Source organism: Oncorhynchus keta, chromosome 35 (genome assembly GCF_023373465.1).
Source record: "Oncorhynchus keta strain PuntledgeMale-10-30-2019 chromosome 35, Oket_V2, whole genome shotgun sequence".
Lineage (NCBI taxonomy): Eukaryota > Metazoa > Chordata > Actinopteri > Salmoniformes > Salmonidae > Oncorhynchus > Oncorhynchus keta.
In genome coordinates, this window is record NC_068455.1 from 43,954,212 (window position 1) to 43,981,154 (window position 26,943).

Sequence of the window (26,943 nt, forward strand, 5' to 3'; positions counted from 1 at the left end):
GCCTCCCCCTTTTTCCTCCAAACATAACGATGGTCATTATGGCCAAACAGTTCTATTTTTGTTTCATCAGACCAGAGGACATTTCTCCAAAAAGTATGAGTCTGGCTTTTTTATGGTGGTTTTGGAGCAGTGGCTTCTTCCTTGCTGAGTGGCCTTTCAGGTTATGTCGATATAGGACTCGTTTTACTGTGGTTATAGATACTTTTGTACCTGCTTCCTCCAAGCATCTTCACAAGGTCATTTATTATTTGCTGTTGATCTGGAATTGATTTGCACTTTTTGCACCGACGTACATTAATCTCTAGGAGACAGAACGCGTATCCTTCCTGAGCAGTATGACGGTTGCGTGGTCCCATTGTGTTTATACTTGCGTACTATTGTTTGTACAGATGAACGTGGTACCTTCAGGCATTTGGAAATTGCTCCCAAGGATGAACCAGAATTGGAGGTTATTTTCTGAAGTCTTGGCTGATTTCTTTTAATTTACCCATGATGTCAAACAAAGAGACACTGAGTTTGAAGGTAGGCCTTGAAATACATCCACAGGTACACCTCCAATTGACTCAAATGATGTCAATTAGCCTATCATAAGCTTCTAAAGCCATGACATTGTTTTCTGGAATTTTCCAAGCTGTTTAAAGACACTCAACTTGGTGTATGTAAACTTCTGACCCACAGGAATAGTGATACAGCCAGTTATAAGTGAAATAATCTGCCTGTAAACAATTGTTGGAAAAATTACCTGTGTCAAATTGTGTAAGTACCTCTATTCTACTCAATGTCACCACGTAAATGCCATGATGAGCAATGCTGTATCATAACGTTTCCTCATTTTCTCGTGTGTTCCGGTACCTCAGAGCTCGCCCAGGTCACGCCCACTTTTTGTTCAGTCACCTCCCGATTTCCAAATAAAGCGCTGCAGGCACCACAAAGTTAGGCCACACTATGGCCTAGGGTGGTCTAACGGACTAAACCGCTGCCTCCGGATGACATATACCGCTGCAGCACCGGTTCGAATCCGGCCCACCGCCACTTCAGCACACTCTCTATCCATCTTCCCCATTGTCTCTCCTCGCTCCAATGAAGCATAAAATTCCCCAAAATATACCTTGGAAAATAAAACGTTTGGTCACATTGCTTTATTCTGGAATGTACTTTCGGGACTGTAATGGCATTGTCAGCTGTGTCCAATAGAAATAGAAATGTACCATGTGAACAAGAACGGAGTTGACTCCCAACCCTGGATTTCGCAGTGCGCACAGCATAGTGTACATTATAGTATCAATCCAGTACCTTGACCAGCTTGGCGTCCTGGTGCTGCAGCTGGCTGTTGGGCAGCTTGTCCCTCTGAACAATCCAGGGGTGCTTGAGGACCTGCATGGCCGTCAGCCGCTGGTGGGGGTCCACGTGGAGCATCTTAGACACCAGGTCCTATAGAGAAAGAACACACACAGCAGGAAGGAAGATATTAACGGTTTGATGTTTTTGTTGTTGTACTTTCACCCCCTTTTCTCCCCAATTTCGTGATGTCCAATTGGTAGTTAGTCTTGTTCCACCGCTGCAAATCCCCTACGTACTCGGGAGAGGCGAATTTTGTGAGCCATGCGTCCTCCGAAACACGACCATGCCAAGCCGCACTGCTTCTTGAAACGCTGCCCGCTATTCCCGGAAGCCAGCCGCGCCAATGTGTCGGAGAAAACACCATCCAGCTTGCAGGCACCCGGCCCCGCCACTATCGCTAGAGCGCGATGGGACAAGGAAAACCCAGAAGGCCAAACGCTCCCCTAACCAGGACGACGCTGGGCCAATTGTGCAACGCCGTATGGGTCTCTCCCGGTCATGGCCAGCTGTGACACCGCCTGGGATCAAACCTGGGTCAGAAGTGATGCCTCAGCAGTGCCTTAGACTGCTGCGCCACTCAGGAGGCCAGTTTGATGGGTTTTTGTCATATCATATACTGTACACCTCTATCCTTGAAATCCAAACTAAACAACTATTGTTTCACTTCAAGTTTCCCAGCAAGTCCTAGTCAGTCGTACTGTACCTTGGCTGCGTCCGACACGCCGTCCCAGTTGCCTCCGGTCAGGGTGAAGTGACCGCTTCCTATCCTGCTCAGGATCTCATCTGGAGTGTCCTCGGGCCCATTGGCAAACGGAGTGAAGCTGAAGGGGGAGGGAGGGAGCACATGGGACAAGTCAAATGGGAGAGTGCGTACGAACGCGAGTGACAAAATGACATCTTGTTGGATCTAGATGCCCTACGGAGTGGAATATAGTGCACAGATGTGTGAGCGGGGTGTGGTGTGTGTGTGTGTGTGTTCCTCACCCAGCCAGCGTGGTGTACAGCAAGACACCCAGACTCCAAACATCACAGCCCTCATCATAGCCCTGACGCTTCAACACCTGGAATACACAGGACAGAGTAATGTGTCACAATATTGGCTATCGTGCATTACCGTGGTCCAGCAATACACCCAAAGGCTATACTCCTTAGAATTTGCCAAGGACGCTACTCTTGAGCATTACAAAACATTAAGAACACCTGCTCTTTCCGCGACAGACTGACCAGGTGAAAGACGTGATCCCTTATTAATGTCACCTCAAATCGGCGTAGATGACGGGGAGGAGACATGTTGAAGGACGGGTTTTAAGCCGTGAGACAATTGAGGCATGGATTGTGTATGTGTTGCCATTCAGAGGGTGAACGGGCAAGACAAAAAAGATGGCCTTTGAACGGGGTATGGTAGGAGATGCCAGACATGGGCTGTTGCGGTGACTGTATTAGCGCCACTGCCGGCAGTCATGAGTCACGACCGTTGAGTTAAGGTAATCTCCTCTTATGCACTCTGGACATGTGTTAGTATGACCAAACTAGCTAATGATCATCAGGTCGCTACTGTCGCCGGTAGTCAGGGCTCTGTTGTCCCTCTAAGCACTCTGGCATCAATGCAAATGCAATCGAACATCACTGAAATCATAAAAACCTAAACTCACTGTGATTGATCAATTTGAAGAAATAAATTGAGACAGATTGAAACAGAGGAAAATATGGTCTTTAAAACAACATCCACAACAACCAACATAACAAAATGGACAGTGCTTTCTAAGGTGACGATTAATTCAAAACACCCACATGAATATTAGAGATTATGCATAGGCCCAGTGCTCGACTTGGACTGAAATTAGGTGCAGGTACTAATTTTGGATGGAGGAGCTCCCCAATACTTTTGAGCTAATATTCTATAAGCAGTTTAAAACTCATCTCTGGTGAGCGCCTGCCCAAGTCAAGCACCGCAGAGGCCTATATACATCTAATCAACTGGCTGCCCAGACTTATTTGCATTGCCCCCCTCAACTATGCTGCTGCTACTCTGTTATCTATGCATAGTCACTTTAATAATTCTACCGACATGTACATATTACCTCAATTACCTCAATTACATCGACAGCGGTGCGCCTGCACATTGTACGGGTACCCCCTGTATATAGCCCCACTATTGTTATTTACTCTGTTATTCTTAACACTTATTAAAAAAAAAAAAAAAAAGTATTTTCTTAAAACTGCATTGTTGGTTAAGGGCTTGGACGTAAGCATTTCACTAAGGTCTACCTACACCTGTTGTACTCGCCGCATGTGACAAATACAAATGACACAAAAAAAACTGAATTAAAATAATGATTGTACCATTATACAATACATAGCCTACCTTATATTACACGGGGCAAAAATTTAAATATATACTGATTTAAGATATCTTTGATACATAATTGGTCTATCCTAAATTAAACAAATTCAGAGTTAGCCTACAATTATAATGAATTACAATGAATTTCTTTTCAGAATGAATAGGCTGACACATTACCTTTAGCTACAGAATAGCTCATCACTTTGCGTTCTCATCTCCCCTTTCTCCAGTGCGTAGAGAGAGAGGCTGTCAGTTTAATGAAATAGGTTCTGTTGTGAAAACACGTTACTGTAGATGTACCCAAACAGATTTCACTTAGTTTCCCATGGAAAGCTTTCCACTTGGAACATTGCTGCAGGGACCTGCTTCCATTCAGCCACAAGAGCATTACTGAGGTCGGGCACTGGTGTTGGCCGATTGGGGCTGGCTCACAGTTGGCGTTCTAATTCATCCCAAAGGTGTTCCATAGGGTTGAGCTCTGTGCAGGCCAGTCAACTTCTTCCACACTGATCTCGACAAACCATTTTCTGTATGGACCTCGCTTTGTGCACGGGGGCATTGTCATGCTGAAACAGGAAAGGGCCTTCCTCAAACTGTTGCCCACTCAAACCGTCTAGAATGGCATTGTATGCTGTAACGTTGATTTCCCTTTACTGGAACTAAGAGGCCTAGCCCAAACTATGAAAATCAGACCATTTGTTCCTCCTCCACCAAACTTTACAGTTGGCACTATGCATTGAGGCAGGTAGCTTTCTCATGGCATCCGTCAAACCCAGATTCATCCATCAGACTGCCAGATGGTGAAAACGCATTTCCACTGCTCCAGAGTCCAATGGCAGTGAGCTTTACACCACACCAGCCAACGCATGGCATTGCGCCTGGTGATCGGCCATGGAAACCCATTTCATGAAGCTCCCGACAAACAGTTCTGGTGCTGACATTGCTTCCAGAGGCAGTTTGGAACTCCGTAGAGTGTGTTGCATAAGAGGACAGCCAAGTTGTACGCGGTACGTGCTTCAGCACTCGGCTTTCCCGTTCTGTGAGTTTGTGTGGCCTACCACTTCGTGACTGAGCCATTGTTGCTCCTAGACGTTTCCACTTCACAGTACCATCACAGTTGACCGGGGCAGCTCTAGCACGGCAGAAATTTGACGGACTTGTTGGAAAGGTAGCATCCTATGACGGTCCCACATTGAGTCACTGAGCTCTACAGTAAGGCTATTCTACTGCCAATGTTTGTCTATGGAAATTGCATGGCTGTGTGATCAATTTTTATACACCTGTCAGCAACAGGTATGGCTGAAATAGCCAAATTCACTAATTTGAAGGGGTATCCACATACAAAAGTATCTTTTCATTTCTATGGTTTGTATCATTCACAACTAAAGTTGCCAAGCAACTCTAAATCTAGCGTAGGCTATAGGACCCGTTTCAAATTATTACTTTTACGCTCAACATAGCCACTTCATATGCACACTCAACCCAGAGTGGGAAAAATATCCTTTCTATTTTATTCAGCTAAGTTCAATTATATTCTTCTTAACGCTACCCATCCCGTTAGCGGGATCATTTTCGTCAGCAGCCGCTGAATAGCATAGCACCACAGTCAAATAATATTACAAAAACATATTCATGAAATCACAAGTGCAATATTGCAAAACACAGCTTAGCCTTTTGTTAATCCACCTGTCGTTTGTGTAAGTTTATCGATAGCACAGCATAACATTATGTACACTAAGCATTAAGTAGCTAGGTCACGAAAATCAGAAAAGCAATTAAATTAATCGTTTACCTTTGATGATCTTCGGATGTTTTCACTGACGAGACTCCCAGTTAGACAACAAATGTTCCTTTTGTTCCATAAAGATTATTTTATACCCAAAATACCTCCGTTTGCTTGTCCCGTTATGTTCAGAAATCCACAGGAAAGAGCGGTCACGACAACAGACGTATATTCCAAATAATATCCATAATGTCCACAGAAACATGTCAACCGTTTTTATAATCAATCCTCAGGTTGTTTTTAAAATATATATTCGATAATATATCAACCGGGTGTGTAAGTTTTTCAAATACACCGGGAGACTCAATGACCGCTTTACTCTGTAGCGCAAAACTCACTGAGAGCCCCCACCTATCCACTTACGCAATGTGATCTTTCACGCTTATTTTTCAAAATAAAAGCCTGAAACTATGTCTAAAGACTGTTGACACCTTAGGGAAGCCATAGAAAAAGGAATCTGGTTGATATCCCTTTAAATGGAGGATAGGCATGCATAGGAACAGAGAGGTTTCAAAATAAGAGGCACTTCTTGATTGGATTTTCCTCAGGTTTTCACCTGCAATATCAGTTCTGTTATACTCACAGAAAATATTTTTACAGTTTTGGAAACTTTAGAGTTTTCTATCCTAATCTGACAATTATATGCATATTCTAGTTTCTGGGGCTGAGAAATAGGCAGTTTCAAATGGGTATGTTTTTTTTAGCCAAAAAACAAAAATACTGCCCCCTACACACAAAAGGTTCATATAAAATCATATAATATAAAATAATGGCATAACATGTCTGCTAAATTAACAAGCCTGATAACATATTTGGCCAAGTCCTAAGCTCTTCGAATAAAATACATTTTCTTAATAATATTTCTTTCGACCTGCCTAAAAGTAATAATGGATTTATTGTGATTGTTCAATTGATTTATTATACTTAAAAAAAAAATCTAGATGTTCGAAAGGCGTGCATCAGCGGCTTGTATGCAGAGGCCTGGAGACTCTAAAAGGTGTTTATGGTAAATTACCGTGAGACCGGCAGACTTTTGCATGACAATAACCGGCTGACAAAATGCCGTGACCGCCACAGCCAGGCTTTTTTACACAACAGTTTCCTGTGTATATCAAGACTGGTCCACTGCCCAAAGGACATCCAGCCAAATCGACAACTGTGGAAAGCATTGGAGTTAACAAGGCCAGAATACATGCCCCGGCGAATTGTGGCTGTTCTGAGGGAAAAAGGGGGTGCAACTCCATTTTAGGAAGGTGTTCCTAATGTGTGGTATTCTCAGTGTATATACAGGTATTAATCATAATCGTCATCACACACACAGTCCCGGGCCTTACCTCCGGGGCTACGAAGTTAGCAGTATAGCAAGGGGTCATGAGCAGGCCGTTGTCAGCTCTCAGCTGCTTGGCGAAACCAAAGTCACAGATCCTGATGGACTCGGGGTTCCCCAACTCATCTACATACAGGATGTTACTAGGCTTCAGGTCCCTGTGAACCACCTGGAGAGAAGGAAGGTGGAGAAATGAGGACCGGAGGGGGAGGAGAGGTAGAGGTGAAGCGGGAGAAGGAGAGAGGGGATTGAAAGACAACTTGGCAAGGGTCAAATGTTAACACAAAAATAAACCTTCAACTGTTACTTCGACACTTGACTTCCAATGGACTTTTTGGAGATACGATGTTGGTTGTACATTATTTGCCCAGTAGTTGCCTTGAGTGTTAATACTGTGACATAAATCTTTTTTGAAAGTAAGAATATTAGAACATAGGAAAAAGGATAAAGGAATATCTAGAAACTCTTGTTAAGACAAAGTTAATTCAGGTCCATATTCAGCAGTGTGTTACAGTGTGTGCGTAGAGAGTCGTCTCACCCCCTGTGCGTGGAGGTATTCTACAGTCTTGGTGATGGTGTGGAGCACGGAGCTGGCCTCACGCTCGGAGAAGAACTTCTGTTTCAGGATCCGGTCCAGCAGCTCCCCGCCTCGCATCAGCTCTGTCACCAGATACACCTGCTTCCCATTGTCATACACCTGACGGAAGGAAAGAACACATGAAGGATGATGGAGTCTGTGCAGGTGTGTGTGTACTCACTTCCTTTTGGATGATGAGTGTGAGTGTGTGTGTGTGTGTGTGCTCCCATCCTTCAGGGTGATGATTGTGTGTGTGTGTGTGTGTGTGTGTGTGTGTGTGTGTGTGTGTGTTTCAGTGTACGTGCTCACATCCTTCAGGGTGATGATGTTGGGGTGCTGGCCGTATCGCAGCAGGATCTCGATCTCCTCGGAGGGGTCTGTCATGGTCTTGTCAATCACCTGGTAGTGCACAATAATACCACAGATGCCATTATAAATACCCCATTAGGAAACCGTTATGATTGAGTTGGATGTGAGACAAGAGCTAGGAAAGGATTAGAACAGCACTCTCCAAAAGACAGATCTGAATAACTTACTCAACATAAATTGTTCAAATGTATCTTTCAGAGAGTTATGTCCAATTGCTGTATTAGCAATGATTAAGCACCCCACAAGATGGACAAATAAAAAAAACTTGGGGGATTGGGGAGAGTGACTTGCTTGATATTTCAGGATATACACCCAGAGAGAGGGAGGCTACAGCGTATGTTTTGGTACCATGGCGGGGTACTCGGTGTTGGTGGCTTTGGGGACGCAGGTCTTGCAGACAGAGAAGTGTGTGTGTGTGTGTGTCTGTTCTGACCTTGGCGGCGTACTCTGTGTTGGTGGCTTTGTGGACGCAGCGCTTGCAGACAGAGAAGGAGCCCATGCCGATGTCTTCCTTCAGCACGTAGCCATCGCTGAACAACAGGTTCTTCCCATGGAGTTGCTGCAGCAAGTAGAAAACATAGGGAAATGAGTGCTACTGTATAGGGTTACAGCCTCACACACAGTTTATTTTTTCATATTTTATTTCACCTTTATTTAACCAGGTAGGCTAGTTGAGAACAAGTTCTCACTTACAAATGCAACCTGGCCAAGATAAAGCAAAGCAGTGCGACACAAATAACAACACAGAGTTACACATGGAATAAACAAACACAGTCAAAAATACAAGAGAAAAAGTCTATATACAGTGTGTGCAAATGAGGTAGGATAAGGGAGGTAAGGTAATAAATAGGCCATACAGGTGAAATAATTACAATATTCCAATTAAACATTGGAGTGATATGTGCAGAAGATGAGTGTGCAAGTAGAGATACTTGGATGCAAAGGAGCAAAATAAATAACAGTATGGGGATGAGGTAGATGGATGGGCTATTTACAGATGAGCTATGTACAGGTGCAGTGCTCTGACAGCTGGTGCTTAAAGCTTGTGAGGGAGATAGGAGTCTCCAGCTTCAGTGATTTTTGCAGTTCGTTCCAGTCATTGGCAGCAGAGAACTGGAAGGAAAGGTGGCCAAATTAGGAATTGGCTTTGGGGTGTCCAGTGAAATATACCTGTGGGAGCGCGTGCTACGGGTGGGTGCTGTTATAGTGAACAGCGAGCTGAGACAAGGCGTGGCTTTGCCAAGCAAAGACTTATAGATGACCTGGAGCCAGTAGGTTTGGCGACGAATATGAAGCGAGGGCCAGCCAACGAGAGCATACAGGTCACAGTGGTGGGTAGTATATGGGGCTTTGGTGACAAAACGGATGGCACTGTGATAGACTGCATCCAATTGTGTTGAGGCCATTTTGTAAATGACATCACCGAAGTCAAGGATTGGTAGGACAGTCAGTTTTACGAGGGTGTTTGGCAGCATGAGTGAAGGATGCTTTGTTGCGAAATAGGAAGCTGATTCTAGATTTAATTTTGGTTTGGAGATGCTTAACCTCTTCAACCTATGGGGGCGCTATGTCATTATTGGATAAAAAGACGTGCCCGTTTTAAGCGCAATATTTTGTCACGAAAAGATGCTCGACTATGCATGGAATTGACAGCCTTGGAAAGACAAACCTCTGACGTTTCCAAAAGTGCAAAGATATTATCTGTGAGTGCCATAGAACTAATGCTACAGGCGAAACCAAGATGAAGTTTCATACAGGAAATGCCCCAGATTCTGAAGGCGCTGTGTTCCAATGTCTCCTTATATGGCTGTGAATGCGCCAGGAATGAGCCTGTCCTTTCTGTTGTTTCCCCAAGGTGTCTGCAGCATTGTGACGTGTTTGTAGGCATATCATTGGAAGATTGACCATAAGAGACTACATTTACCTGGTGTCCCGCCCGGTGTCCTGTGTCGAAATTATTGCGTAATCTGTAGGTCCATGCGCGTTCCATTTCTTCAGAAGAGAAAGTCAACTGCCACGAAGGATTTTATCGTCGATAGATATGTGAAAAACACCTTGAAGATTGATTCTAAACATCGGTTTGCCATGTTTCTGTCGATATTATGGAGTTAATTTGGAAAAAAGTTTGCGTTATAATGACTTAATATATATATATTTTTTTTCCCAAACGTGATTAGTCGACACAAATAATATTTTTTGTAACAACGGAACATTTGCTATCTAACTGAGAGTCTCCTCATTGAAAACATCTGAAGTTCTTCAAAGGTAAATTATTTTATTTTAATCCTTTTCTGGTTTTTGTGAAAATGTTGCATGCTGAAAGGCATAATCCTATGCTAGGCTATCAATACTGTTACACAAATGCTTGTTTAGCCATGGTTCAAAAGCATATTTTGAAAATCTGAGATGAGTGTTTCATTTCATTTGCGATTTTCATGAATAGTTAACGTTGCGTTATGGTAATGAGCTTGAGGCTGTAGTCACGATACCGGATCCGGGATGGCTCGACGCAAGAAGTTAATGCGAGTCTGGAAGGAGAGTTTACAGTCTAACCAGACACCTAGGTATTTGTAGTTGTCCACATATTCTAAGTCAGAACTGTCCAGAGTAGTGAGATGCTGGACGGGCGGGCAGGTGGGCATCGATTGGTTGAAGAGCATGCATTTAAGTGCAGTTGGAGGCCACGGAAGGAGAGTTGTATGACATTGAACCTCGTCTGGAGGTTAGTTAACACAGTGTCCAAAAGAAGGGCCAGAAGTATACAGAATGGTGTCATCTGCGTAGAGGTGGATCAGACAATCGCCAGCAGCAAGAGCGACACCATTGAAATATACAGAGAAAAGAGTCGGCCCGTGGATTGAACCCTGTTGCACCCCCATAGAGACTGCCAGAGGTCCAGACAACAGGCCCTCCGATTTGACACACTGAACTCTGAGAAGTAGTTGGTGAACCAGTCGAGGCAGTCATTTGAGAAACCAAGGCTGTTGAGTGTGCCGATAAGAATGTGGTGATGGACAGATTCGAAAGCCTTGGCCAGGTCGATGAATACATATAGGTCTGTAGCAGTTTGGGTTTAGAGTGTCACCCCCTTTGAAGAGGGGGATGACCGCGGCAGCTTTCCAATCTTTGGGGATCTCAGACAATACGAAAGAGGTTGAATAGGCTGGTAATAGGGGTTGCAACAATTTGAGGATAATTTCAGGAAGAGAGGGTCCAGATTGTCTAGCCCTGCTGATTTGTAGGGGTCCAGATTTTGTAGCTCTTTCAGAACATCAGCCATCTGGATTTGGGTGAAGGAGAAATGTGGGAGGCTTGGGCAAGTTGCTGCAGGGGGCGCAGGGCTGTTGACCGGGATAGGGGTAGCCAGGTGGAAAGCATGGCCAGCCGTAGAATACTGCTTATTGAAATTCTCAATTATCGCAGATTTATAGGTGGTGACAGTGTTACCTAGCCTCAGTGCAGTGGGCAGCTGGGAGGGGGTACTCTTATTCTCCATGGACTTTACAGTGTCCCAGACATTTTTGGAGCTAGTGCTACAGGATGCAAATTTAGTTTTGAAAAAGCTAGCCTTTGCTTTTCTAACTGACTGTGTATATTGGTTGCATATTGCGGGGGCTATTCGATGCTAATGCAGTACGCCACAGCATGTTTTTGTGCTGGTCAAGGGCAGTTAGGTCTGGAGTGAACCAAGGGCTACATCTGTTCCTGGTTCTACATTTTGAGAATGGGGCATGCTTATTTAAGATGGTGAGGAAAGCACTTTTATAGAATAACCAAGCATCCTCTACTGATGGAATGAGGTCTACACCTGCATTGCTTCTACACCTGCATTGCTTGCTGTTTGGGGTTTTAGGCTGTGTTTCTGTACAGCACTTTGGGATATCAGCTGATGTACGAAGGGCTATATAAATAAATTTGATTTGATTTGAATATCCTTCCAGGATACCCGGGCCAGGTTGATTAGAAAGGCCTGCTCGCTGAAGTGTTTTTGGGAGCGTTTGACAGTGATGAGGGGTGGTCGTTTGACCGCAGAACCATTACGGACGCAGGCAATGAGGCAGTGATCGCTGAGATCCTAAATACAGCAGAGGAGTATTTGGAGGGCAGTTTGGTTAGGATGATATCTATGAGGGTGCCCGTGTTTACAGATTTGGGGTTGTACCTGGTAGGTTCATTGATAATTTGTGTGAGATTGAGGGCATCAAGCTTAGAATGTAGAATGGCCGGTGTGTTAAGCATGTCTCAGTTTAGGTCATCTAACAACACAAGCTCTGATGATAGATGGGGGAAATCAATTCACATATGGTGTCCAGGGCACAGCTGGGTCAGAAGGTGCTCTATAGCAAGCCACAACGGTGAGAGACTTTTCTGGAAAGGTGGATTTTTAAAAGTAGAAGCTCAAATTGTTTGGGCACAGACATGGATAGTAAGACAACTCTGCAGGATGTCTCTGCAGTAGATTGCAACTCCGCCCCCTTTGCCAGTTCTATCTTGTCAAAAAATGTTATAGTTGGGGATGGACATTTTGGGTTTTTGTGGTCTTCCTAAGCCAGGATTCAGACACGGGTTGGCAGAGTGTGGCAAGGCAGTGAATAAAACAAACTTAGGCTGGAGGCTTCTAATGTTAAAATGCATGAAACCAAGGCTTTTAGAGTTACAGAAGTCAACAAATGAGAGCGAGTGGGGCTAGGCACTGCAGGGCCTGGATTAACCTCTACATCACCAGAGGAACAGAGGAGGAGTAGGATAAGGGTACGGCTAAATGCTATAAGAACTGGTCGTCTAGTACCTTCGGAACAGAGAGTGAAAGGAGCAGGTTTCTGGGCACGGTACAATAGATTCAAGGCATAAGGTACAGACAAAGGTATGGTAGGATGTGAATACAGTTGAGGTAAACCTAGGTATTGAGTGACGATGAGATAGATATTGTCTCTAGAAACATTTAAACCAGGTGAGGTTTAAACCACATTTAAACCATTTTCACCTACAGTGAAATAAGGCAATAATTACTAACCAAAACAGCAATGGACAAGGCATATTGACATTAGGGAGAGGCATGCATAGCCGAGTGATCATAGGGGTCCAGTGAGTGGCTCGGCGGGCCGGGGACACAGCGATTCAGGCAGTTAACGGGCCGGGGCTAGCAAGCTAGCAGAAGGGCGTTAGAGGAACGTCATGACAGAAGAAGTCAGTTGTAGCCCCCTCGTGCCGTTACGTCGGCAGACCAGTCGTCGTGGATCAGCAGGGCTCCGTGTAGTAAAAGGGTCCAGGGCAATTGGCAAAATAGGTATAGTGGGCTAAGAAATTGTCCGATGGGCCTCTTAAGCTAACAGTCCGATATGCTCTAGACAGCTAGCTGGCCACGGCTAGCAGATGGGCATTCAGGAGACGTCGCGACGGAGGAGCCAGTTGAAAAAAAAACCTTGGGCGAATTACGTCGGTAGTCGAGTCATGATGAGTAGGCGGGGGTCCAGGGCAATTGGCAAAATGGGTATTGTAGCCCAAGGACTGGCTGATGGACCTCTTCGGCTAGCCGGGAGATGGACCTAGCAACGGCTAGCTCCAGCCTCGTTGGTTCTTGCTTCGGGACAGAGACGTTAGCCAGGAATGGCCACTCGGATAGCAGCTAGCTAGCTGCGATGATCCAGGTGAAGAGGTTCCGAGCTTGCGGTAGGAATCCGGAGATATGGAGAAAAATACATCCGATTTGCTCTGGTTTGAGTCGCGCTGTGCAAACTAGCAAGAGTTGTCCGGGCTAAAGGTAGCTGTTGACCGCTAGCCGTGGCTAGATGACTAATAGCTAGTTAGCTGGCTAGCTTCTGTTGGGGGTTTTCGGTTCAAAATGTGAAGAAAATAGCAGATCCATACCACATTGGGTGTGGCAGATTGGAGGAGAGTAATGTTGAAGTTGAGGTTAAGAAAAAACTAAAAACATATGCAAAGAAAAAAATATATTAAAAAAGATATACATGATTTATACACAGGACATCACGGCGTAGCAAGACTACAACTGCTGTATTTAATATTCGCCCACACAGCCACACCCCATTCCATTAAGGACCTCAGTCAACCGAGCTACGGACTGTTCACATCAGTGCCAAGACTGAGAGAAGAAAAAACAGCTTCTATTACCAGGCATCAGACTGTTGAACAGCCATCACTAGCTATCTACCAGGTGATGCACACACACACACGCTACTGTCCCATGTCAGAGACATTGAACCACTGGACACTTACCATTTCACACTGAGTGTTTACTGTAAATACTGCATTCCAGACATACAACTCATTCTAATATTTCTTCTTTGTATTCAGTTATACTTTTCAGTGGTGTGTATTCATGGATGCCAAAGGGAAGCCTGGCTTGCCCCAAAAATTGACAAAAAAATAAATAAAAATGTATCTCTCGTCTATCGGTTTCATAATTTTCCTTCAGTTTGCAAGAGGCTGAATGTAGCTCACCGGAAAAAGCAAGCGAAACAGCACCCCCCTATCTCGGTATGTGTAGCCCATCTATCTAATGCTGTCTGGTCAAAACGAGTATGATATTTTTGCCGCCCGCAGCATTGAATGCCATCAAGCATATGTCCTCCCTTAATCATTTTTAAAAATATAAAACAGTAGCCAATCAGCATTGAGCTAAACTGAGTGAGCGCAACTGTGACTGGTCCTGGCGCACAAGATATGGTTGAAAATACCCTCAAATTAAAGCTGACAGTCTGCACTTTAACTTCATAGTCATTGTATAATTCCAAATCCAAAGTGCTGGAGTACAGAGCAACAAAAAACAAAAAAAATGTGTCACTGTCCCAATACTTTTGGAGCTCACTCTATCTTATGTTGATTGGACTAAATCGTTTTTGGTATCTTTTAGTTGACGAAGCATTGATGATGAAATGTTGAAGTTGAAATGGTGCTGGAATAGTGGAGGCAGCACCTGTTTTCTTTGAGACTCGCGGTAACTCTCTGTGGTTCTACATCAATAGTTGTTTAGCAGTCCAAAAATGTTGAAAACTAACTTGCTTGACCAAGCTGTAGGTCATGTAACTGTTTGTTACATGCAACATGCTTTGTGGACTACACTGGATAAAGGTTGCTCTCCGGTTTTGTGATGAAACAAAAGGTGTGGTTGTATTTATTACTTCCACTGGGTCTTCTTGTCTCAGCCTTTAGGCCTATATATCATGGTGGCAAGGTATATGAATGAACAGATTGTAGAGCAAACAACACTATTATCACAACACATGGTTTGTAATATGGCAATTTTTTCCTGGCTTGGCTTCCCCAGTGATTTTACCCACGCACCACCACTGTTTATACACACGGCATATTTATATATTTATACATACACACACAAATATACACTTGACATGGCTCAATGTAATTTCTACTGCTGTACATGTATATCTTGTCTAAATTCTTCCAGTTTACATGTGTATAGATTGCATTTTGATTACTGTTACAGTGCTATTTAGGTTAATTGGATTTGTCCTGAAAACCTACTCATTCCGGGGTTTTTCTTTATTTTTTACATAGTAGAATAGTGGTGAAGACATCAAAACTATGAAATAATACATATGGAATGATGTATGATTCCATATGTATCATCGGCTTGATCAATAAGTGCATCGACTTCGTCGTCCCCAAAGTGACCGTACAAACATTTCCCAACCAGAAGCCATGGATTACAGGCAACTTCCACACTGAGCTAAAGGCTAGAGCATGCCACTTTCAAGGAGCGGGACACTAATCCGGTTGAATATAAGAAATCCCGCTATGCCCTCCGACGAACCATCAAACAGGCAAAGTGTCAATACAGGACTAAGAATGAATCCTACTACACCGGCTTTGACGCTCGTCGGATGTGGCAGGGCTTGATAACTATTAGACTACAAAGGGAAACACAGCCGCGAGCTGCCCAGTGACACGAGCCTACCAGACGAGTTAAATGCTTTTTACGCTCGCTTATAGGCAAGCAACACCGAAGCATGCATGAGAGCACCAGCGGTTCCGGACGACTGTGTGATCACACTCTCCGTAGCCGATGTGAGCAAACCCTTAAACGGCTTAACAAGCCGCGGAGCCAGACAGACTAACTGGACATGTACTCAAAGCATGCACAGACCAACTGGCAAGTGATTTCACTGACTTTGTCTCTATGGCCGAGTCTGTAATACCAACATGTTTCAAACAGACCACCATAATCCCTGTACCCAAGAAAGCGAAGGTAACCTGCCTAAATGATTACCACCCCGTAGCACTCACATCAGTAGCCATGAAGTGGTTTGAAAGGCTGGTGGCTCATGGCTCACATCAACACCATCATGCCAGAATCCCTAGACGCACTCCAAAAAAATTGCATACCGCCCTCTACAGATCCACAGATGACGCAATCTCTATTGCACTCCACACTGCCCTTTCCCACATGGACAAAAGGAACACCTACGTGAGAATGCTTTTCATCGATTACAGCTCAGCGTTCAACACCATAGTGATGAGCTTTGTGGGCACTAAGCTAAGGACCCTAGGACTAAACACCTCCCTCTGCAACTAGACCCTGGACTTCCTGACTTGCCGCCCCCAGTTGATAAGGGTAGGTAACAACACATCTGCCACGCTGATCCTTAACATTGGGGCCCCTCAGGGGTTTGTGCCCAGTCCAATCCTGTACTCCCTGTTCACCCATGACTGCGTGGCCAAGCACAACACCAACACCAAAATAAATTTTGCTGCGACACAAGTGGTAGGCCTGATCAACAACAACGATGAGACAGCCTGGAGGGAGGAGGTCAGAGACCTGGCAACCTCTCAATATGAGCAAGACAAAGGAGCTGATCGTGGACTACACGGAAAGGATGGCCAAACAGACCCCCATTAACATCAACAGGACTGAAGTGGCGTTAAGTTCCTTGGTGTCCACATCAACAACAAACTATCATAGTCCAAACACACCAAGACAGTGGTGAAGAGGGCGCGACACCTTTTCCCCCTCAGGAGAGTGAAAAGATTTGGCATGGGTCCTCAGATCCTCAAAAAGGTTCTACAGCTGCACCATCGAGAGCGTCCTGATTGGTTGCATCACCGCCTGGTATGGCAACTGCTCTGCATCTGACCGCAAGGCGCTACAGAGGGTAGTGCGTATGGCCCAGTACGTCACTGGGGCCAAGCCTCCTGACATCCAGGACCTATATTCTAGGCTGTGTCAGAGGAATGCCCCAAAAATGGCCAAAGACTCCAGCCACACAAGTCATAGACTGTTCTCTCTGCTACCACACGGCAAGCCGTACCAGAGTGCCAAGTCTAGGTCCAAGAGGCTTCTAAACAGCTTCTACCCCCAAGCCATACGACTGCTGAACAACTAAACGAATCTAATGGCCACCCGGACTATTTACATTGACACACCCCCCCCCATTTCACGGGTAAGATATACACCTGTTGTATTCGGCGCATGTGACAAATAAAATTTGATTTGAAAAGCTTGCACAATGGAAAAAAACTCTGTTGACATAGATTTTTAGTCCAGCGTAAGGCTCAATCTGAACAGGGAAACTGGCCCCAAAACCTGGCTATGTGTGGGAGAGCTCTCTGGATTCTTTCTTGTATTCGGTTTGAAACAAATTGTGGGAATATATGTAACCTTCTATTATTCTTATAGGAGATATGGGAAGGGCTGAGTGGCTTTGTCCCATCTGTGACTGACAGCTGACCTGAACCACTGGGTGTGGTGCAGGCTTGGCAGGCTCCAATGATCCCTCCTCCTCCAACATGGCCGGGGCGACAAAGCTGAAGCCCCGGAAGAGCTGGTGAGCTCCGGCACTGGGTGGAACGCCTGGGGAGTCTGGGGAGAGGTCAGAGAGAGCACAAGGTCTTATACACAGGCGCACACATACACGCCCACATTAACACACACACACTTCATGATAGACTGCCTTGCTCCAAGGCAATGTAAGCAACATACAAATAGCAACCATTTTAGGATTGCTACCGCTTTCACATTTCATTACCATTGATATGATAGAGTGTGGTCTGATTCAGTCAGACCTGGTCTGTTGTCATGCTAGGACAAGTTACTCTCGTCAACGTTAACCTCGTACCTTTGGGTGTGCGGGAGGTGAACTCTGAGTCAAAGTAGAAGGTGTCGTCCGGTCGGGCCACCGCCGGCTTGAACGGGGGATGGATTTCTCGCCGGAACAGTTTCTGAAAGGGTTAAAATAGTTTCTGAAGAGGTTCAAACCAGGGGTGAAAGTACTGTAGACTTCATTTCTAACAGGTACGGGACCTTTCTGTGCACAAGCTATTTTATGGGTCTAATAGGAGAAATGTCCTTTTTTAACTGTAAAAATGTACAGCATTACCTAATGTGGTATAAGCACCACCAGTCATGATGCTTTTCATCTGATTGTCAAACAAATAACTTCAAACAGTGGGCACCCTGTGCATGTTCCTCCACTCTAAACTAATCCCAGCATTCAAACAGTAGGCTCCCTGTGCCTGTTCCTCCACTCTAAACTAATCCCAGCATTCAAACAGTGGGCTCCCTGTGCATGTTCCTCTACTCTAAACTAATCCCAGCATTCAAACAGTAGGCTCCCTGTGCATGTTCCTCCACTCTAAACTAATCCCAGCATTCAAACAGTAGGCTCCCTGTGCCTGTTCCTCCACTCTAAACTAATCCCAGCATTCAAACAGTAGGCTCCCTGTGCCTGTTCCTCCACTCTAAACTAATCCCAGCATTCAAACAGTAGGCTCCCTGTGCCTGTTCCTCCACTCTAAACTAATCCCAGTATTCAAACAGTGGGCTCCCTGTGCCTGTTCCTCCACTCTAAACTAATCCCAGCATTCAAACAGTGGGCTCCCTGTGCCTGTTCCTCCACTCTAAACTAATCCCAGCATTCAAACAGTGGGCACCCTGTGCATGTTCCTCTACTCTAAACTAATCCCAGCATTCAAACAGTGGGCACCCTGTGCATGTTCCTCCACTCTAAACTAATCCCAGCATTCAAACAGTGCACCTGCCATTTACAGAATAGAAAGAGACATCGGTCACAAAACACCAAAAAGTGTAATGACATTCGGCGATTGTCACACTAGGCTTATTCTGGTGGCCTGATTGAGGCGTCTTGCTGGCTTGTGCACGTCTTGGTGAGTCATCTCTGTCTTTGCAAAAATTAATTCAGCGTTCAGGTCGAACCACACTGCATTTTGGAGCGTATATCACCCGTTCCAACTCCATTTGCCAATTTCTCATTGAACGGACAGGCGGTCATAATAAATGGTGCAATAGCCTACACTTTTCTTGCCATTTTTCTTGAAATGATTGTGATTGATGTTTTATCAGTACAGCGTTTCCCCCCCCGCTATTTATTTCACCGGTACTCGGTTGCGGAACGGCTTACTTTCACCCCTGGCTAAACCAATGGCGACTTGGGAAATACTGAAGAACATGGCTCCTTCTAAAATGCTTATTGAATGATAATCTGGTTCCCTGATGGAACTGTAGTATGAGGTGTCGGAAGAGGTGCCACTCACATTCCAGTCTATGGTGGAGAAGAAAGCGTGGCGTTTGATCTCCTCTGCACCGTCTGCCCCCGACCCTGTCCAACCAATCACACCGTTTGTATGGATTACTGCAGACAACCTACGCATACAATGAGCTCTATGCTTTTAACATAAAATAGGCCTCATTATACCAAAGTAATTACTCTCCTAGTGGAACAACCACTGTAATTAGCTTGTCATTAGCTAGTGGGTAAGTACATACTGTATAGTTATGGACAACTCACCCAGTCTGTTGATGGGGTTCCTCTTGAACAGAGCTCTGAGGAGACTTTGGGCCTCTGAACTCAGGAACTGGGGCATTCCCAACCTTGCCCTGCAGGGGGAGACATTGTTATATCCAAAAGGCTAATAAATAGTAGCCTGGCTTATCCAGATTCAACGCTGCGGAACATTCACCATTGTTTTCCTGAACGCAGCTTTCAGTCTGGTTCAACCAGGCTAAATAAATATACAGCCCGTAACAATTTCCAATTTCAATCTCTGGCAAGAGCTCTGGTGGAAATTCCTGCAGTCAGCACGCCAATTGCACACTCCATCAAAACTTGAGACATCCGTGGCATTGTGTTGTTTGAGAAAACTGCACGTTTTAGCGTGGCCTTTTATTGTCCCCAGCACAAGGTGCACCTGTGTAATGCTCATGCTGTTTAAATCAGCTTCTTGAAATGCCACACCCGTCAGGTGGATGGATTATCCTGGCAAAGGAGAAACGCTCAGTAACATGGTTGTAAACAAGTTTGTGCAAACATTTTGAGAGAAACACTTTTTGTGCGTACATAACATTTCTGGGATTTTTTATTTCAGCTCATACAACCAACACTTTACATGTTGCGTTTATATTTTTGTGTAGTAGAACTCTGGGCCCATATCCACAAAGAGTCTCAGAGTAGGAGTGCTGATCTAGGCTGGATTTGTCTTTTAGATCATAATGAATAAGATTATATGGACAGATTCTAGATCAGCACTCCGACTCAGACGCTTAGTGGATACGGGGCCTGATAATTAAGGAAAAATGGAAAGGGCGATACCTAGTCAGTTGTACAAATGGATGCACTCAACTGAAATGTGTCTTCCTCATTTAACTCAACCCCTCTGAATCAAAGAGGTATGGGGGGGGGGCTGCCTTAATCGACATCCACGTCATCGGCGTCTGGGGAAGAGTGGGTTAACTGCATACAGACACTAGCCTGTGATTGTGTCTACTTACTTGAGGATCAGGTTCATGGTCTCTTTGCGGTCCTTTCCTTGGAACGGTAGCGATCCAGTCAGCATCTCAAACTGTGAAACAAATACAACCACCATATTTATTAAAACCCCCATGCCTTTGACATTCAATTCTATTCTAGGGCTCTGACACAAACACACACATCATATTCATGTTTGATTGTCTGCAGTACAAGGGTTGTGTCCAAATGGAAGAAAACAGATAAACAGGAAGGAACTACCGTAACTTGTCAAACTAATGATCATTTCCATTTGCAAAGTGTTTTACTATGTTGTGGACTAATGAATATGACCCCAGAGACCTCGTTGTGTGGTGCCAGGACAAACTCTCCCTCAACGTGATCAAGACAAAGGAGATGATTGTGGACCACAGGAAAAGGAGTACCGAGCACACCCCCATTCACATCAACAGGGTTGTAGTGGAGGAGATTGAGAGCGTCATGTTTCCACATCATCAACAAACGAACATGGTCCAAGCACAAAAGACAGCCGTAAAGAGGAAATGACAAAACCTAATCCCCTTCAGGAGAGTGAAAAGATTTGTCACGGGTCCTCAGATCCTCAAAAAGGTTCTACAGCTGCACCATCGAGAGTATCCTGACTGTTTGCATCACTGCCTGGTATGGCAACTGCTCGGCCTCCGACCGCAAGGCCTTACAGAGGGTGTAACGCGTACGGCCCAATCATTGGGGCCAAGCTTCCTGCCATCCAGGACCTCTATACCAGGTGGTGTCAGAGGAAGGACCTAAAAATAGTCAAAGACTTCAGCCACCCTAGTCATAGTTCTCTCTGCTACCGCACGTCAAGCGGTACCGGAGCGCCAAGTCCAAGAGGCTTCTAAACAGCTTCTACCCCCAAGCCATGATACTATCCAGGTCTGTGCCCAAACAATTCAAGTTTATACTTTTAAAAATCCACCTTTCCAGAAACACAGTTGCGGCTTGCTATATACCCCCTTCAGCCCCCAGCTGTGCCCTGGACACCATATGTGAATTGATCGCCCCCCATCTATCTTCAGAGTTCGTACTGTTGGGTGACCTAAACTGGGACATGCTTAACACACCGGCCGTCCTACAATCTAAGCTAGATGTCCTCAATCGCACACAAATGATCAAGGAAACTGCCAGGTACAACCCTAAATCCGTAACCAGCGGCACACTCTTAGATATCATCCTGACCAACTTGCCCTCCAAATACACCTCTAACACTAACACTTCAGCGAGCAGGCCTTTCTAATCGACCCGGCGAGAGTATCCTGGCAGGATATTGACCTCAACTCGTCAGTAGAGGATGCCTGGTTGGTCTTTAAAAAGTGCTTTCCTGATCATCTTAAATGTAGCACTAAGACCAGATATAGCCCTTGGTTCACTCCAGACTTGACTGCCCTTGACCAGCAGAAAACCATCCTGTGGCGTTCTGCATTTGTATCGAATAGCTCCCGCAATATGCAACTTTTCATGCAAGTCAGGAACCAATATACTCAGTCAGTTTGAGAAAGCTTGCCTTAGCTTTCCTAAACAGAAATTTGCATCCTGTAGCACTAATTGCAAAAGGTTTTGGAACACCGTAAAGTCCATGGAGAATGAGAGCACCTCCTCCCAGCTAGGATAGGAAACACTGTCACCACCAATAAATCTACAATAATCGATCATTTAAATGAGCATTTCTCTACGGCTGGCCATGCTTTCCACCTGGCTACCCCTACTCCGGCCAACATCTCAGCACCCCCTGCAGCAACTTTCCCAAGCCCCCCCACGCTTCTCCTTCACCCAAATCCAGACAAATTATGTTCTGAAAGAGCTGCAAAATCTAGATCCCTACAAATCAGCTGGGTTCGACAATCTGGACCCTCCCTAAAATTAGCAGCCAAAATTGTTGCGACCTCTATTACTAGCCTATTCAACCTATTTCGTATCGTCTGAGATCCCCAAAGATTGGAAAGCTGCCGCGGTCATCCCCCTCTTCAAAGGTGGAGACACTCTAGACCAAAATTGTTATAGACCTATATCATCCTGCCCTGCCTTTCTAAATTATTCGAAAGCCAAGTTAACAAACAGATCACAGACCATTTCGAATCCCACCATCTGGTTTCCGAGCTGGTCATAGGTGCACCTCAGCCACGCTCGAGGTCCTAAACAATATCATAACCGCCATCGATAAGAGACAATACTGTGCAGCTGTATTCGTCGACCTGGCCAAGGCTTTCGACTGTCAATCACCACATTCTTATCGGCAGACTTAACAGCTTTGGCTTCTCAAATGACTGCCTCGCCTGGTTCACCAACTACTTCTCAGATAGAGTTCAGTGTGTCAAATCGGAGGGCCTGTTGTCTGGGCCTCTGGCAGTCTCTATGGGGGTGCCACAGGGTTCAATCCACGGGCCGACTCTTTTCTCTGTAAATATCAATGATGTCGCTCTTGCTGCTTGTGATTCTCTGATCCACCTCTACGCAGACGACACCATTCTGTATACTCCTGGCCCTTCTTTTGGACACAGTGTTAACTAACCACCAGACGAGGTTCAATGCCATACAACTCTCCTTCCGTGGCCTCTAACTGCTCTTAAATGCAAGTTAAATTTAAATGCATGTTCTTCAACCAATCGATGCCCACCTGCCCATTCTGACTTAGAATATGTGGACAACTACAAATACCTAGGTGTCTGGTTAGACTGTAAACTCTCCTTCCAGACTCACATTAAGCATCTCCAATCCAAAATTAAATCTAGAATAGGCTTCCTACTTCGCAACAAAGCCTCCTTCACTCTAGCAGGTATATTTCACTGGTCATCCCCAAAGCCAACGCCTCCTTTGGCCACCTTCCAATGACTGGAACGAATAGCAAAAATAACTGAAGCTGGAGTCTAATATCTCCCTCTCTAACTTTAAGCATCAGCTGTCAGAGCAGCTTACTGTACTTGTACACAGCCAATCTGTAACTAACACACCCAACTACCTCATCCCCATATTGTTACTTATCCTCTTGCTCTTTTGCACCCCAGTATCTCTACTTGCACATCATCATCTGCACATTTATCACTCCAGTGTTAATGCAACATTTGAATTATTTTGACTCTATGGCCTATTTATTGCCTTACCTCCTTACTCTTCTACATTTGCAATACTGTACATAGATGTTTCTATCGGGCTCTGACAAAGGCCGTGAGGTAGATACGTATAGTTGAAGTCGCAAGTTTACATACACCTTAGGCAAATACATTTAAAAACTCAGTTGTTTCCAATTCCTGACATTTAATCCTAATAAAAATTCCCTGTCTTAGATCAGTTAAGATTACCACTTTATTTTAAGAATGTGAAATGTCACAATAATAGAAGAGAGAATGATTTATTTCAGCTTTAATTTCTTTCATCACATTCCCAGTGGGTCAGAAGTTTACATACACTCAATTAGTATTTGGTAGCGTTGCCTTTAAATTGTTTAACTTGGGTCAAACGTTTCGGGTAGCCTTCCACAAGCTTCCCACAATAAGTTGGGTGAATTTTGAACATTCCCCCTGACAGAGCTGGTGTAACTGAGTCAGGTTTGTAGGCCTTTTTGCTCGCACATGCTTTTTCACTTCTGCCCACACATTTTCTATAGGATTGAGGTCAGGGCTTTGTGATGGCCACTCCAATACCTTGACATTGTTGTCCTTAAGGTCATTGTCCATTTGGATGACCCATTTGCGACCAAGCTTTAACTTCCTGACTGATGTATTGAGATGTTGCTTCAATATATCCACATAATTTTCCTACCTCATGATGCCATCTATTTTGTGAAGTGCACCAGGCCCTCCTGCAGCAAAGCACCCCCACAACATGATGCTGCCACCCCTGTGCTTCACGGTTGGGATGGTGTTTTTCGGCTTGTAAGCCTCCCCCTTTTTCATCCAAACATTACGATGGTCATTCTGGCCAAACAGTTCTATTTTTGTTTCATCAGACCAGAGGACATTTCTCCAAAAAGTACGATCTTTGTCCCCATGTGCAGTTGCAAACCGTAGTCAGGTTTATTTATGGCGGTTTTGGAGCAGTGGCTTCTTCCTCGCTGAGCGGACTTTTATGTTATGTCGATATAGGACTCGTTTTTCTGTGGATATAGATACTTTTGTTCCTGTTTCCTCCAGCATCTTCACAAGGTCCTTTACTGCTGTTCTGAGATTGATTTGCACTTTTTGCACCAAAGTACGTTCATCTCTAGGAGACAGAACACGTCTCCTTCCTGAGCGGTATGATGGCTGTGTGGTCCCATGGTGTTTATACTTGTGTACTATTGTTTGGACAGATGAACATGGTACCTTCAGGCATTTGGAAATTGCTTCCAAGGATGAACCAGGCTTGTGGAGGTCTACAATATTTTTCCGAGGACTTGGCTGATTTCTTTGGATTTTCCCATGATGTCAAGCAAAGAGGCACTGAGTTTGAAGGTAGGTCTTGAAATACATCCACAGGTCCCCCGCCAATTGACTCAAATAATGTCAATTAACCTATCAGAAGCTTCTAAAGCCATGACATAATTTTCTGGAATTTTCCAAGCTGTTTAAAGGCACAGTCAACTTAGTGTATGTAAACTTCTGACCCACTGGAATTGTGATACAGTGAATTATACGTGAAATAATCTGCCTGTAAACAATTGTTGGAAAAAATGACTTGTGTCCTGCACCAAGTAGATGTCCTACCCGACTTGCCAAACCAAAGTTTATTAACAATACATTTGTGGAGGGGTTGAAAAACGAGTTAATGACTCCAACCTAAGTGTACGTAAACGTCCGACTTAAACTTATTGAAGATCAGTGATACTATCAAGAGCAGTGGGCGGTTTCCTTTTCCCCCTCATCTTGTCCAACTGTTGCCATGCACCTGCAAAAAGATTGCTCAGATGTGCGAGTGCCTTCTGAATTTTCTGTGTTATAGACTGTACGTTGTTTATATGTAACTCCGTGTTGTTGTTTTTGTATCACTGCTTTGCTTTATCTTGACCAGGTCACAGTTGTAAATGAGAACTTGTTCTCAACTGGCCTACCTGGTTAAATAAAGGTGAAATAAAAATAAGACTCCTAACCATCTAATCAAATGCCTACCCAGGCTACATTGACTCTGTACCGGTATCCCCTGTATATAGTCTCGCTATTGTTATTTTACTGCTTCTCTTTAACGACTTGTTACTTTTATTTCTTATTTTGTACTGCATTGTTGGCTAGGGGCTTGTAAGTAAGCATTTCACTGTAAGGTGTATATGTATGTGCATGTGACTAATAACATTTGATTTGAAATGAGATACTATGACTCACCATCAGTACCCCAAACGACCACCAGTCTGCACTGTGGATGTGGCCCTGCCTGTTCACCACCTCTGGTGCCATGTACTCCACCGTACCGCAGAAGGAGTAGGCTTTCTTCTCATGGTCAACGGCCTCTTTACACAGGCCAAAATCTGGGGTGAAAACACCACAAGTCAGTTACTATTCAACTACCGGTGCTATTATAAAAACACACATGTGGACAGGCAGGCATACAGGTGTAGGATCTTAGTGTTACCAGTTTTTCACAGCAGGAAAATAATCCTGCAGCAACAGGAAATTATTGTGTTGATTTGAATTAAAATCAACATTTCTGTAGGGGACGATACATTTTTATTTGGAGTAAATCAAGTCAAATTTTAAAGTGGAAATTACAAACTTTAGAAACCTTCAATGCACTACAAGTATGCATTTCCTGTTGAGCAGGATGATCAAATTAGGATCCTACACCTGTACAGGAGTAGTTCCTGACCATATGACCTGACCTATAACTAGTCTATAGCCTTCAACTAGGGCCCAGGGTGCATCAGCAATGGCACCCTATTCCCTATATAGTGGGGTATTATATAGGGCCATTATCAGGGAAAACTTTCTGTAACACTTCCTGATGCCTTCATGACTCATGCAGGTATTCAAATGCCACATAATTCATATTCCCCATGTGAAGTTGATACATCCCACCGTGACATATATTCAAGGTCACCTTTGATGCTTGTGTATGTGTGTGAACTCCCAAAAGGTAAACAGCCGATAGAGGAGAGAGTGATTATAGTGTTGATAAGATGCAGGAGAAACATAATTAACTTCCAGGTAATGATATACAGGCTCATACATAGAGAAGTTATCTACACAGGGACAGATATGGCTTTGGTGACTCACTGACTAATGGGGAAGGTCAACAGGAGGAGGGAAGTGTGTGTGTGTGTGTGTGTGTGTGTGTGTGTGTGTGTGTGTGTGTGTGTGTGTGTGTGTGTGTGTGTGTGTGTGTGTGTATAGGGGTGGGGGGTGTACCTGTGAGTTTGATATGGCCTTCTTCATCCAGTAGAATGCTAGAAAATATATTGAGAAGAGGTGTTAGTGTGCTGGACTATCATGTTGGGATAAAGAGGTAGACAAAAAATGA

At 44.5% G+C, this 26,943-nt stretch overlaps 1 protein-coding gene across 4 annotated transcripts in view; it reads right to left on the minus strand.

The window, feature by feature from the left end:
- LOC118368535 (ribosomal protein S6 kinase 2 alpha) overlaps window positions 1-26,943 on the minus strand; it is a 114,742-nt gene that overhangs the window by 3,805 nt on the left and 83,994 nt on the right. For all 4 annotated transcript variants that reach the window (XM_035752710.2, XM_035752712.2, XM_035752711.2 and 1 more), the window contains 14 exons: window positions 26,832-26,869; window positions 25,812-25,954; window positions 20,505-20,575; window positions 19,525-19,613; window positions 19,271-19,335; window positions 17,836-17,938; window positions 17,449-17,579; window positions 8,175-8,300; window positions 7,682-7,771; window positions 7,334-7,492; window positions 6,803-6,964; window positions 2,326-2,402; window positions 2,045-2,162; window positions 1,294-1,431 (listed from right to left, as the gene is read on the minus strand). In XM_035752710.2, coding sequence (XP_035608603.1) covers window positions 1,294-1,431; window positions 2,045-2,162; window positions 2,326-2,402; window positions 6,803-6,964; window positions 7,334-7,492; window positions 7,682-7,771; window positions 8,175-8,300; window positions 17,449-17,579; window positions 17,836-17,938; window positions 19,271-19,335; window positions 19,525-19,613; window positions 20,505-20,575; window positions 25,812-25,954; window positions 26,832-26,869 — 1,510 coding nt within the window. The remainder of the gene's footprint in view (window positions 1-1,293; window positions 1,432-2,044; window positions 2,163-2,325; window positions 2,403-6,802; window positions 6,965-7,333; window positions 7,493-7,681; window positions 7,772-8,174; window positions 8,301-17,448; window positions 17,580-17,835; window positions 17,939-19,270; window positions 19,336-19,524; window positions 19,614-20,504; window positions 20,576-25,811; window positions 25,955-26,831; window positions 26,870-26,943) is intronic.